Genomic DNA, 14,732 nt, shown 5'->3' on the forward strand with positions numbered 1-14,732 from the left:
CTCATCTGTTGTCTTATCCCTGGTTGCTGACCTGTCCCCTCTCACGGGCTCGTGAGGAGGGTTCGTGTTTCTTTCAGCATCGTTTTTGTCCCTTCCCCGTTTTTCTTTCCTTTTGGTAGATTAGTTAGCGGTATCCTGGTAACCCCTCCCTTTTCCCTCGTTCCTTTTTATGTCCCGGTGGTTTTAGGTATTTGTTTTTGGGTGAACCGGGGGCTCCCGTTCACTCCAGCGTGTGTGTTTACCGAACGCTGAAGTCCTGAGGCTTGCCGCTAGTTCTAGCGCGTCCCAGCTTGGGTACGATCCGCCTCGTTATTTGCGGAAGTGATGTTTTGGGTCACTCCGCGGCGGCTTCGTTTTCATTAGCGCTGCTTGTATAGCGCAACGGAGGGTTTCCCTGCTCTTTGCCCCTTCGAGTTCATTTATTTCCGAAAACGGGTTTTTTTTGGTAGTGGCTGATAGCCACCCCTGACCTTTTTCCCCGCATATTATTATTTTGGTACAAGTGACATTTTGCTAAGCTCCCTCCTCGAATCTGCTAAAGTCAGTAGCGCAGATACAAGAGTACAACGTTTTTTCCGTTGCAGTACTCCGCATCTTTACGAGGCAAAGCCTGCAAGCGACACAGGTGAGAAGGGTTGTATGGTGGACAAGGCATGGTCATTGGGGGTTGGTTATATTGGTGTCCAGTGCATATGAAAGGTGTTGTTTTTCCCTATTTGTGCAGCAGGTGCAGAAGCGTAAAGACAGAGGGAGCAGTGTCCTGTTACCTACAAGGGTGGTAGACTTGGTGTCTCCTCAACATAACCACCCTCTTTTCTGGTCCATAGGTGCACCCACAGTGTTTCTCCTGTGGGTGTCCAGTGGGCAGGAGAAGGGGACTGGTGCATGCTACGTTCCTGCAGTGCTTGGGCCGGTTGGGGTCTAACATCCCACAGAGAATAGGTGTAACATCCCAAAAGGCAAGCGGTGTTGACAGACCGCAGCCCCAAACTGAGTGAGGAGAACAGCTTCCTACCAAACTGGTCATATCTTTTGGATTCCCGATCTGGCGGGGGAGTCGGGAATGCGGTCTGGGAATTAGAGGCCTGGATAACCAGACTCTCAGGGGCGGGGTGGGTGGACAGAAAGCAAAGGTCGCCCGGAGTCGGGCGGTGGCGTCGTGCCACGTTCCGATCTACAGGAAGGCCTGTAGTGGGCTTGGACCAGGTGCCCAGCAGAACGTTCGAGAGGGCTTCATTAAACGGCAGGAGAGGCTCCGAGGAGCTTGTCTGCGGTTTGAGCACCTCAGTGAGGAGGTTAGTCTTCACGGCAGCAACGGGGAGCTCAAGAGGCAAGGCCTTGGCCGCCCTTGTCAACAACACGCTGTAAGCAGCCCCCTCCTCCGTAACCACGGTAGGAGGGGAGACAAATCCAGTGTCGGGTGAAGTGTCCAGTCCACTGGCCTCCCCAAGCTCAACTTCCCAGTCCTGATTCAACTGGCACTCCTGTGCCAGAGGGTCCTCAGACCCCTCCCAGTCCTCCCTGACACCCATCTCCTGATAGTCAGGGTAAAATAATGGAGCCAGATCGTAGATGAATTGCTCATTCCTCAGCATCAAAGCCGGCACCTGACGGCGCCGGTCTGACGCCGGATCCGGACCGGGGCTGGGACCGGGGACGACGGCGTCCGGAGATGGCGTCAGGGGCGACACCCTTGGTGATGGCGCCGGCGGCGGGGTTGTGAGGTCGACCGGCATCGCCACGGATCCAGGCCTGGATCCTGAGGGGCCCTGCGGCATCGGGAACGAAGTCATGGACGGCGTCGGGCCGAAGCACCCTACGGCGCCAGGGCCGGAGCCGGCGGCCCACTTGGGCTCCCAGACGGATCCGCGGGGCCCGAAGGCACCTCAGCGGAATCTGGCGGAGGGAAGCGTAACCTCATGGGCGTGAGGTAGGCGCTGATCTCCGCGTGGGCGGTGTCGCCCGAACCCCCGGCCGCGTCGCGCGAGCGTCGGGGGGAGTCAGAAGAGCGATGTCGCTTCTTGGACTTCTTGTGCCTCGACTTACCTGAGGACTTTGAACCCTTGAGTGGTGTCGACTCGCCGAGCTGTAATGACTGCGGCCCGCGACCGGTCCCTCAATCTCCTCCTGGACCGGAACCTCGAGCGGCACGGGCGCGACTTGTCATCATGGTCAGCCCCGATGCAATAAAGGCACCAACGGTGAGGGTCGGTAACCGACATCAGTCGGCTACAGTCGTCACAGGGCTTGAACCCGGGCATCCCTACTGGCACCAGAGTCGATTAACGACTCGATAAGATCCAAAATAGATCAAAAAAATTAGTCAAAAAGTTACTAAGGAGTACTGCTCTTCCCGGATCTGCGCTTGCTGGCGCGGAAATAAGAAGAACTGACGACAGCGCGCGAGGGCGGCGTCTAAGTACTCCGACGACATCATCCCGACGCCGACGACGGACGCAGAGCCCCAGACGACGCCTACCGACCCGCAGGGGTACTGCTACGCAAAACTTTCCGGATCCAGTCTGACGCCTGGGGAGGGGCCCGAAGGCATAACAAAGTAAGCCGGCAGTGTGCTGAAGATGTACACCATAGCCTCCATGATGGTTTTGATCCACTGTGGCATCGCTGATGGCCCCATAATAAGAAATAGTATAGAAATGAATTGGAGAATCAGTTCCTCTACAGGTGTTCGAGACAGAGTGGCACGAGGGCATCCATGCGACTTCTTAAAATGAGAGTGGTGGGCTGCCGGAGAGTCTCTCTGCAACTTCTTCTGCTTCTTTTTTGACTGAGACTTACCAGAAAACTTTGAGTAGGACAACAATCGTTCACTGGAATGGCTTTGAGAGCTGCAGCATGTCTGTGCCCTCAACTTCAATTAGAAGCGGCCTTTCCTCACTTTTTGAGGATGTTCTCTAGTTCAGAGTTTGGCTTTGCGTTCCCAGATCACCTTTGATTTGATCCTGCAAAAGCCCCTGCAAGATATGGAGTCATACACGTACCAGTGACACCAGAGACGTATCTTGTGAGAGTCAATCACAGATATTTGCTTGTGACAATACCTACATGCTTTTACACTGTCATTTTAGAGGGGTCGGGGCATGTCCCCTGCATAATGTGAACATTTTAAGAAACGCATTTTTTGTCAAAGACAGAGTGCGAGAATGAGCTACAGATACGCATCGGAATACACAGGAAGAAAGGAACTGCAACCAGCACAGGGGTGGAGTGTTTATTTGCGGCTTTGTTGTCACTTCCGTGGCGAGAGCCACATGACAGCACCTACCTGCATTGCAAGGGAATCGATGAAAAAAAGAAATATATTCTCCGATCCAGGTTGTCCCCTGCAGTATCCACAAGGTGAGGAATCTGCAGTTAAAAGTATCAGTCAGAAACTGACATCTAAAAGTGCGCCTGGTGCTATTCATTTCAAGAAACTACAGCATGCTAGGAAGGAAAAGGTTAATTTTTATACATTGTGAATCTTCAAATGACTGCTTAGCTACAGGGTACAGTGAAGTATTTTTTTGTTTTTGCTTTATTCAATAGTGATGGTTATGGTGCCAGGTGTTCACCTCGTAAGTGACAACATAAAGAAACGTACATGGTTCCATTTTCATAGCGATTTTATTGGCTTGTTTCAGTCTCAGAAAACTGTAACATGATGGAGTGAAGTCATTTACAAAAATAATTAATTAAAAATGTGAAGCCTCCAGACCAATTCCAGTAAGATAGTTAATCAACCATTACAATTATTAAACAAAGTCCTGTTTAGGTACAACACAAACAATTTAAAGAAATTAAACCCTTTTCCCAGTCTTATTTCCCATTGTTTTCATTTTAAAATCTCATCTAAAATTTTGCTGTGGCAGCTTACCTGAGCTCAAATTAAGTAAGTGTACTGTGGGTGTAGATTTACCAATGACTTGTGAGCGTCTAAGTGTGCAATGTTTAAGAGATCCTTTCCTGTGTGCAGTGTAGAGGTAGGCATAACTCATTTAATTTGCTGTAGCGTAATAATGTGAAATTACAGCAACATTATGCAAGATTACAAGGAATTACAGGAAGAGTGTAACACAGCAGTTACCACTATTTTCTCATCACAAAACGCACACTTGTGTCCAAAATGGATCCAGGGTGCATTTTGAGCTAAGAAAATAGCACTAAGTGCAAGAGAGCACGAACCGTAGCAGCCAACAGCTGGTCATGCTTGCTAAATTCATTGATCCAGCGATTGGATTTTTGTGCCAAATTACTTGTTATAATGCGAACGCTTGTAATCGCATAGTTTTCAGTAATTTTGCATCAGACGAGTTACATGAAATTACCACAATTACTCTGATAGTTAAAATTTGACTCAGTTCAACCTCAGAGGACACCATGTGCAGGTGGAAACAAATGTGACCTAGTGTAATCATCTTTATTGCCTCAGAGAAGACATAATATTCAGAAAAAAGGATGACAATTGAGAGCTCGAATCAAAAAGGGGGAGGATGACGAAGGGACATGTGTTTTTTGCTGGGCAACTGTGTGGTGCGGCAACACTGATCATTGACAACCATGGATGTGGTATTGCTTCAAAGTAAAACGCCCAATGCTAACATTTCATTAAAACACAAGAACACGTGCCATAGTCATGGACAGATCAGTCTCATGCAACTCCCCAAGTCTGGTCTCCTCTTTTCCATCAGAATAGTTGCTATGGAATCTACAGAGGACACATTTCACTATGCCTGGTCAGCCGGTGGTCAAAACTGGGTAGTTCCGTTACAGAATAAAGAAGTAGCATTTCTTTTAATTGACCAAATCTGTTCAATTGACTGTGCATGGCCTGAGAATGACTTGACAACGTCACGAGAATGAATATTCTGTCAGATTCCATTTCCAAAAACAATACGTCCATTTCTAACATTCCCATGCCAACAGGTGAGCAAAAACCTTCTATGGAAGACGCCATCACTCAGCTGCGGTCAATGTGACAGTGCTGGAAGTGCTCCAATGCTTTCCGTCAAACGAGGATTGCCCAACAAAATGCAATGACTGAGGTCCTGCATCACGCAGGAACAACTGCACTGATTAGAGGACTGACGCGGACCAGCAACATTTGTGGGACTACAAAACCTCTGACCTCGTAACAGAAATGGGGGAAACTGAAAAGGGAATCCTAATAAGTGATCAACACTCCTCAGTGAAAACCCGTCCCTCAGGTGGACAAAGATGCCCCAGTGCAAGAAAATGCTCAAATCAGTAACAGGCCATGTTACAGAATCCTCTGGAGATTAGATGACCCTGGGCAGGAACAATCAGTTATATTTTCTGTCCTCCAAACAGTGATGATCCTCATCCCTTCCAATAATGGTGCAAGCATCCTTGTGTTTTGGGACAATCCGACACTCCACCATTCTGGAGGTGCTCAAGGCACCTGGCTAATTGGCTAACATATATGGAGGTGAAACACATACACACACAGGTCATTGAACAAGTGTTTAGTCGGAACTTGTAGTCGTTTTTGGAAAAGTGTACATAAAATCATGACTCGGCCTGCTCTATGCAGCCAGGTCAACAACACATTGAAAGGCACTGCTGACTACATTGTTATGACAAACAGGAGAGATGTGACAACACCACTGACTACAACCACAAAACACATGCCTCAGTTTCGCTGACAAACCAGAAGGCATCTCACAAACAAATACATTAAAATCTGAGTAAAATGGTTTGGGATCAATCTTGCGTTCCAATTGGCTGCCATGGCAGTTGAAAATGTAGAAGGCAAATCAGAAATGAGCTCATATTTACAAAGAAAATCCCTATAAAACCGAAATGTCCGCAATCCCTTACCTTTAGATATATAAAGTAAAGAAATACCTTTTTCTTGTTCAAAAAGCTATTTATAAAAGTAGTTGTGGGTTTGTATAGGTCGATGCCATGCTCTGACATCTGAAGTTAGATGTCTCAGTGGAGCCCACTGTCTGGTCAGACAGTTGTCTGCCACATTCCTAAGGTACATAAGAGACGCCCTTTAAAAATCAGCTGTATGAACACATTGCTCTTGCTTGTAATACAGGGTCCCAAGTTATTAAGAATGAAAAGTGGTGACATTTGGTGGAACGCTTCTCTTAGTCCCACTCATAGGACCCCGTACCACCCCCCAGCATCATCCTCGTGCTGCTCCTCCCTGGTGTTTTAAGAGTGTCAGAATGCAGCACTTCAGTGTTTCTTAATTAAGAGAACCATCCTCTCGCAAAGATCCTAAATAGGACAGTGGACCCAAGCTTCAAACGCTGTCCATAAGCGATATTCCTGAAGATGCCTTGCAGCAGGTTAAGAAAGGACCCATCAGAGATGCTCCCTGCACAGTAATATACATTATGGTGTAGAGGCAAGTTCTTCTACAATCAGGGGTCTCAGATATGCAACATTTCTTATAAGGAAATATGTATCAATAAGCTGTCCTATCACGAATGGCAGAGATATTCAGTATATGGGAAAATTAACATAAACAACAATATCAACTATGGAGAAGAAGATGCTCAAATACTTACAATCGTATCCCGCAAACCACTAACTCAGAAGACAGACCGTGCCTGGTGAGGTCAGCCATACCTAACAAGAAGGTACGCTATGCAAAGATAAGCAGTCTACCATGAAGGGGTGCGGATGCAAGTGCAAATAATGCGATCTGGAGTTGCCCATGGTATTAACAAAGGGCCAGGATGGGCAAACAGAGTCTGCCACGGGAACGGTTTTGGACTTCCTGCTCGATGAGGATGGAATCTATCGTTTGACAGCTATGTAAGGTTATTTTCTTCATTGACCTCACAGTCTAAAATGTATTTTCCATAGGTGGATCACTCCACTGTCTTCTCCTGCCACCACTTTTTGTTGCAGTGGGGACCCCAAGAATCTCCAATTGATGGATCCTGCTCAGCTGGCTGAAAAAATGGACACGATGCAGAGAGATGGATTACATGTACAGCAGAAGGGTAGATGTTTGGTATTTCAGTCAGAAAAGTGGCACACAGGTCAACCAGGTAATCAGACTATGTCTGCTCACAGATTAGGCTCAGTTGCATGCATTTCGTAGAACCCTTTCCCGTTAAGGTCATGTAGCACTTCCGCAAACTGAGAAACCACCCTCTGAAAGTGTGTACCCTCCCAAAAAACCTTCCCACATTGGCTGCAGCAGTAAAACAGGTCCACCTTATCCATCAGCCCCACGGGTATTGCAGAGATCTGCAGAGTGGCACCATTGTCGAGCTCCAGCGAGTCTGGGGAGAGGCACTGCTCCTCCGCCCACTGACAGTTTGGGCTGTATGCTAAACCCCCACTTGAGCTAGAGTTTGATTCTGCAGCACTTGAAGAGAGAGTATTCGTCAAAGGTCCTCCAGCTGGGTCACATTTGGGATTCTCCAGATCTAGGAAAAAAGGCAAAAACACACACAACAATTAATTGATGCTCTCAAAGAACAAGCAAGCATATCAGAGGTACAGCGTAGACTGTGATTGAGGGTTGTTTGACGTCCATCAACTCACTGGTTCTGGTGTCTCAGTTTGTGTGGGCTCATGTCAGCTTAGGGATGGGTGGTTTCATATCCTATTGACACATAGTGAAAACACACAAATGAACATTAGGAGGTATTCCCTCTGCCTGTGCCTGACTGAATCACGCCTCCTAGGTCTGGTTGTTATTGTGATGCATGAGTCAGAGTGACGTGTGTATGCAGCAGGGGCATGGAATATGGTGGTTGTGCTCTTCTTGGTGTGATGCTAGAACCCACTGTTAAACATGTAAGTGGCAGAACAGACAGTGTTAGAAAATGGATATGAATAAAGTCGGCTGTGAATGCGGCACGCCGAGTGTGCTCACCAGCAGTCTGATTTCCATGAAAGCAATCAATGACAAATTACTTCCTGGAAGGAATCAACATTTCAAGGTTACTCAATGGTGCCCAGGATTGGAACTTCAGGCACCATCTTTATCGAGTGGGCCACTCATGTGAAGTTGGATAATGGATGTGAGGTAGAACTCGATATGAAAGTACACTCCGATCGCCAGAATTATTTTATTTCTCCACTGAATCTTGATGATGATCGAATACTTCTATTTTAAAGGAGATAAGTAGAAGTTTGTTATTGCAGCAACAGATTTGTTTTTATTAAGGAAATATGGTGTCAGCAGTAAGGGTTGAATCCAACTTCCAGCTATGTGCAAATGTAGTCCCCTCATTGGGATGTATGGTCAGCGGCGGACTGGTCCTTCTGCTAGTCTGGCATTTTTCTGGTAGGCTGCAGGGTGAGAGGCTTCTTTCAGAGCCTCAATCTGAAAGGGCCATTTAGCCCATTCCACTCACAACTATGTACTGTGGGCCGGTAAGATCACTTTTGCCGCTGCTGATTTAGGTTACAAAGCCAGCCCTGTGTATAGCATGAGTGGGAGTGTTGGAAAAGAAACAAAAATATTATATGTCTATAAATCATTGCTCCTCGAGTTGAAGGAGGCTAACCTCAGCTTTAGAAAAGAAATCAGGGACGTCTTTGTGACTTCTTTCAGTCAGAAACAACCTCCCACTTCAGTAGACCTTCTGCTGAGGGTGCACGGATGCAGCCGCAAATGGTCCAGTAGATATATGGAAAGACAGATGGATATGTAATGCCATTGACCTTTATCCAGAAGAAGCTTATCAACTGTAAACGAAGTTAGTGGTGACTCAACACTGTTGTTACTAACAATCTGCTTCAGCTGGCTGTAAATGAGGATTCTGGGTACAATAAAGGTTGTCTTGCTTGTTCTTGATTGGATAGTATCAATGTATTCTGAGTGGAGGCAGGGGATTTGCTTCGAAGTAATGATGAGCAAGAGTTATCATTAGTAATGGATGATTTATAGACTGATGGGTGGTATTTCGGTTGTGAGTTGGTATCCCTACTGATGACCGTGAAGGGAGTCCAGAGCACTATTAGAAGCTATGTGGACATTTCACTGCTGCAATGAATCCGCCGCTCGCTTTCCCACTAACACGACAGCGAGAATACACATGCACAGAGAACAAAACAACTGCATCAGAGAAGCATGCGGCAGCGACAGAAGGACACCCCCATTCACAAAAGAATGATATGGATAAAAATCAGGGGCGGTGGGTGACATTTGAAAGTGGTAGGGCGCAAAGTGATTTGCATAGAGCACCGTAGCCAGTGAGCGAGCCCGAACCCCAAAAGAGGGGTTTGAGGGGGTTACCCCCAAAGAAAATTTTAAAAAAAAGAAGATAAATCGTGCATTTTCAAGCAAATTCGAGAAAGCAGGAAGGTTAATAAAGCAATTGTGAAAGTGCAGTTATTACAGTAATAGATGGCATAACATAGGTAGCTGCTTATTCAGTATAACCACAGAGCTTCATACATTCCGTCCTGTTACAGACTCCGATATTGGCATTAAAAGTACTCTCCAGCTTATCAGCTTCAGCAAGGTTTCCAACAGCATAGCACCCACCCCTTTGCTACACACAGATTACAGGTTCAGCCACATAATGAAAATAGCAACTCATTCAGTGTGATAATTAAGGGAGCAGAGCACATGGAAAACATATTTAGTGATGGGCCGAGCAAAACACAACAAACAAATTAACTTCTTTCATCTCCTTTATTTCAAACCATTTACAGGGCTCAGGTGTTTTAAACCTTGTGAAAACAACAAGCTAATTTGGTGAAAGCATACTTAGAAATCTGTATTTATGTATTGTAATTGTAGACTGGAGCAAAAAACGAGTGAAGGGGCTCCACCAAAGCACCTCTCCCTTAATGATTTACATATAAATTTCATGCGGTCTGACAAGTCTGCCAAAGCTGCAGCAGATGAGCTGGGGCGTTTACTCCTGGCCTGGGTGCTGAGGCATTTACTCCTGGCCTGGGTAATGCTGCAGAGCTGCAAACTAAGGCGCTACCAGGTAACCAAGACTCAAGTGCCACCACAGCATCAATCTGTGCAACCATTCAACAACTGGTTCAAATATGTTCTCTCAATGTTTCAAGCTATATTACAAATGTCACCAAAAGATGTTAATATTTCACTTCTGTTCTTGGATTTTCCTTTACCTAACCTTAGACATTGCAGTATAGTCAGCACCATAGTCAAAAAGATCAACCACAGTAGATAACACAGGGATGCCCATTTCAAGGCAGCACATCCCATAACATCGACCGTGGCGCAAAGTTAACGATGTACAGTCAGCAGCCTAGTACATTACAGTCCATTCTAGATCAAGTTCTGCCTTCTGGCCATATTGGACCCTCGACGAAAGAAGTTGCACTGCAGGAGGCACATGCAAGCCTTCAATTAGTCAGAGATGCTCCAAAAACACGGAGCAACTCCTGACATCAGCGTTATAGGATGGCGACAACCAGTACACCAAAGAAACCCTGCCATCAAAGACACAGTAGAGGAAGAGAAACACTGGCTCTCACTAGACTCCAGGAACATAGAACAAATACACACATTACGAACAAAGACATCCATAGGCCGGGTACAGTTTGACGCAATGGCCTCAGGTGCAAGGAATGAGTAGACCATTTTAGAATGGCATGACGCCAGTATATCAGCAACGGTGTTTAATGAAACGAGGCAGTCTGGAGAGTGGGGGATTGAAATACGGATGACAGACAGACAACAATTGTGATTCATGATCAACCGGTAGAACTCGGTATCAACTACTAAACTGGCAAACTACCCCACAGAGATCTGAACATGATAACAGAAAATTGCTATTTACAAGTGCATACATGCGGCTCTTTTTTAAAAAAAAATGAACTGCGGCTCTTCAGTCACTGTTCAGGGCCCATTAAGCACGTTGCTCGCACGTTATAATCCTGCAGCGGCCCTCTAAATTATTAGCGACTGGGATTGCATTTTTCAATTCAAAATTTTAGCAGCGGAATTTTAATCTCGGAAAATCGACGTGAAACTTTGAATGGCGGAGTGTTTCGGTACTGCGCCCTCAGCCACAACAGCAGAAGGCTGTCAGATATTTAAGCCCACATGGTACATTGTTTTAACGCCATGTCTCACTTTTGTACTGACTTGTGAAACTCGTTTCGAGCCCAGGTCATGTGCGCTGGACGTTTTTCCTCGCACACCAACTCTTCAGATGACAAATGCATCGCTCAGGCGATTAAAGTGGAGATTGTGACAACTGGTCAATAATACAGTTTAGCAATCGGAAACATTTATGATGCGCACAATTTTCAATCTCAAATTAATTTGGAACAGCATTTCCCTGGCAGCGGACTATCTACGTAAGGGGCTTGCATCCTGCATGTGCTAATACCGAACGAACGATGTGGTGTACACACGTGCACGGTAAATATGCAAATAAAGTGCACAGGGTGCTAAACAGAATAAATAGTACCTCTGGCTTCCCTGTCACATCCTCTTTTCACCCATCTCTTCCTAACCGGAACCGACACTCAATAGTATCCCCTACAGAAGTCAACCCATACATCTGAGAAGAAGAAAAAATACCCATTCTTTTTACAATTGTCTCTTAAAATCAGCCCCACACAACTCCCATCTTCCAGCAAGTAATTTACAGCACAAGACAGTCACAATCACAAACCTTCAGTCGGTGAGGCGCCTCAGGGCCAGGGGAGTCAGTCACGGTCGGTGACACGGACGGGACACGGTCTCTGCTCACAGCAGCCAGCGCACGCATCCCGGCAATAATGGCCAATCACTGCATGGCTTCATATGAAGTCACACAGTGATTGGCCATAACAGTGCGGCTTAGGCAGTGCCAGGATTGGCTAGGGGGGCATATTTGCTGCTCGCCCCGTCGCCTTCTGTAAACCCCGGGGCTGCGGCCGGGTAAACCAGCACCCTCTGGTCACGCTGTGTAAGTGAACGTTCAACTGTGCGCATGCTCGGGGAAGTTTTACATCAACTTGCACTTGCGCACTACGGTCTGGACTGGTCTGCTGCAGCCTGAGGGTGTGGTCATGGACTGAGTGACTGTCACTCAAGCTGCAGCAGGCTGAGGCCACCCCCCTGCCACTCCGAAATCGCCGGGTGTGTCCCGGCGGTCAGACGGATGATAGCAGTTTAATTTATTAGGGGGGATTGCTGCTAAATTAATGCTTAATGCGCAATGCAATGACGCCGACGGGGGGTCCATGTGGCTGGTGGGGCTACGCCCCTACGCCCCAATGATAGGAAACTAGCATGTCGGTATAAAAAACCATGGGTTGAGGTGACGTATGAAGTCATTCAAATGAGGCCATGGATTCAGTTCTCACGACCAAAGGGATCTGTGTTTCTGGCTTGTGAGTGTCTACCTCCAGGGCTGTGTGGCGTGCCTCTATGTACCCTGATGGAGTCTGCTGCTAGTCTACCAACAGGAGACGTCATGTGGTGGAAGTGGAGGGGAAAGACATTCTTAATCAAAACAAGCATTGGGAATAGGTTGAGTCTGTACATCTAAGTGCCTTTTCAGTCATCGATGGGTTTGGTCACTCAGAAAGTCATTATATATGTAGTCTCTCACTCATTCTTGCACTCATGCATCCATTTATCCACCCCTTGATACATTCTTTCACCCACTTACACAAAGAAACACACACAACTAACTCAACAATATATGAAAGATACATTCATTATAAGAATTCAAAGTAGAAAACATTCTGCCACCTAAACATGGCAGGCATATGCTCGCAATAACTAATAAAATGAAACACAGCAGCAGGTGTCCATTTCACAAGGCTAGTGTACACTGTGTTTCATTGTTTTAAAGTTCCAGCAACCATCAGGTATACAGTAATTTAATTATAAATATGTACAATAAACAGTGGTAAGAACTATATAAATTCCCTCCTTAGAGGGACAAAGAAGGATTATCTTAGTGCAAATCTTCTATCGCCCGCTTTATTTGACAGGAATATCAATATAAAACTATGCCTGCTATGGTAATCTGTGAGAATTCATTTAACAAAATACCTGCATAGGAGCTTTAGTACAAAGTAATGATAATCTACACATTAAAGACTATGGGCTTTAACCAATGTTTTACACAATATATAAGCCAGGTCTACTGCCTTTGCCACAACATTTCATAATAAACTGATTCGATGTAAGGCATTGTGCATTCCCTTTCCCAGTGAAAACTATCAGGCCTACTGATTTATCATTGGTTTGTGACCATGAGCCTCACAAGCTTATTTTCCTGACCCTTCAATTTCACACAAAGGAGCCATCGGATATACTGTCATAAAATTTCAAATGGATAGAAAAATCCAGTTGGCAAATGAAAATACTCTCTCTTCTAAGAGGGCCTAAGAAGGATTTATATGCTTAAGAGTTTTATAGAGTGAACACCTACGGGCATCCTGGTGCTTAAATAGAAACGGTCATATGGATAAAGCTAGGTCCCCGGAATCTCGGAGGGTAGGTCCACGGTCATATGGATAAAGCTAGGTCCCCGGAATCTCGGAGGGTAGGTCCACGGAGTTACGCGACCTTCGTTGATGAGTCACAAGTGATGCCAGTGAGCGTCTCCTGACTCCAGAGCGGCGCCCCTTCTTGCCTCCATTGCGGTCCCCAATTATGAGGAAACCGATTGAAGTTATGTATTTGGTGAGGGTATGGAATTAAGTTTACCCATTTTTATATTCCACACCCCTCATGGAGTAGATTATTTGGTATTTAGGTCCAGACGAAATGCCACGATCGACATGACACAATAGGCATGAAACATGTTGCCCTCTACCCTGATTCAAAACGCTTGAAGAGACCATTGACATATCTCCAGTAACAAGCACCACATGCTTTTAATCATAACAGGGAACCCACAAAAAAAGCTGTCTTGGCGAGTTCCTATAGTTATTTTTTATCTCTGTTCACTGCACTCTACACATTTTTTGCAAATTCACCTGGGAGCCAACACACCCCCACTTCATCAATACGGCAGTACCAGCAGGTTAAAAGATCTTCGGGGAAGAGCCTCTGTGTGGGGCCCGTTGGGCACTGCAGCGCCGGCCCAACGAGGAGCTGCCCTATGATGAAGCATGGCACCCTCCAGGGAGCATGTGAGCCCTTGCTCCTTATTGGAGCTATTCCCCCCCTTCCGTATTGACCCTTTTCATTCAGCTAGGAACAGCTCACCTTGTTATTGATATATAGAGTGAAAACCTACAGGCATCCTGGAGCTAAAATAGGAAAGTGAGATGAAGCTGGGAGAAAAGGTAGAATTTTAATTAATTGTTTTAACTGAAAAACAAACATTAAGGAGGCATCAGAGCCAGGACACACATCTAAAGGAGGTCCACTGGCAGCCTCCAGGTCCGACGGCTGCACTACAAAAGAGTCCTGGATAATTTTAATTTTCTCATAAAAAAACAAGCCATGGGACCAATCAAGTCGCTTGTGGGGGCAAAAGGTAGGCTGATTGTCCTAGGGGAGGAGAAACATTTAACAATATAACAAAGTGCTTTACTTTTGTTGACCGCTAAATCAATTTTTGTTACGAGAAAGTTTTTTTCTCTCACGTACTTTCTCATAATATTCTTTCAAAGCAAGTTTATAGAGCAATTTATCAGAAGAGCTATAATTTCTCCGCCACTCTCTTTCGAGATGTTTGCAAGCCCTCTTACTGTCCCTTAGGGCTTCCGTGAACCAAGGGGCAGAGGCTCGGGTGGGTTTAGAAGCCGTCAAGGAGGAGGGCGGCAGTTCCAGGGCCTGGAGTTGTAGC

The 14,732-nt window shown here is 46.1% G+C and overlaps 1 protein-coding gene across 2 annotated transcripts in view; it reads right to left on the minus strand.

Moving 5' to 3' along the window:
- Positions 1-3,608: 3,608 nt before the first annotated feature.
- Positions 3,609-14,732, minus strand: part of EXD3 (exonuclease 3'-5' domain containing 3) — a 2,419,489-nt gene continuing 2,408,365 nt past the window's right edge. For both annotated transcript variants that reach the window (XM_086921181.1, XM_086921182.1), the window contains one exon: positions 3,609-7,418. In XM_086921181.1, the coding sequence (XP_086777307.1) occupies positions 7,054-7,418 (365 nt within the window). In that variant the 3' untranslated portion in view covers positions 3,609-7,053. The remainder of the gene's footprint in view (positions 7,419-14,732) is intronic.

Source organism: Lissotriton vulgaris, chromosome 5, assembly GCF_964263255.1.
Source record: "Lissotriton vulgaris chromosome 5, aLisVul1.2, whole genome shotgun sequence".
NCBI lineage: Eukaryota > Metazoa > Chordata > Amphibia > Caudata > Salamandridae > Lissotriton > Lissotriton vulgaris.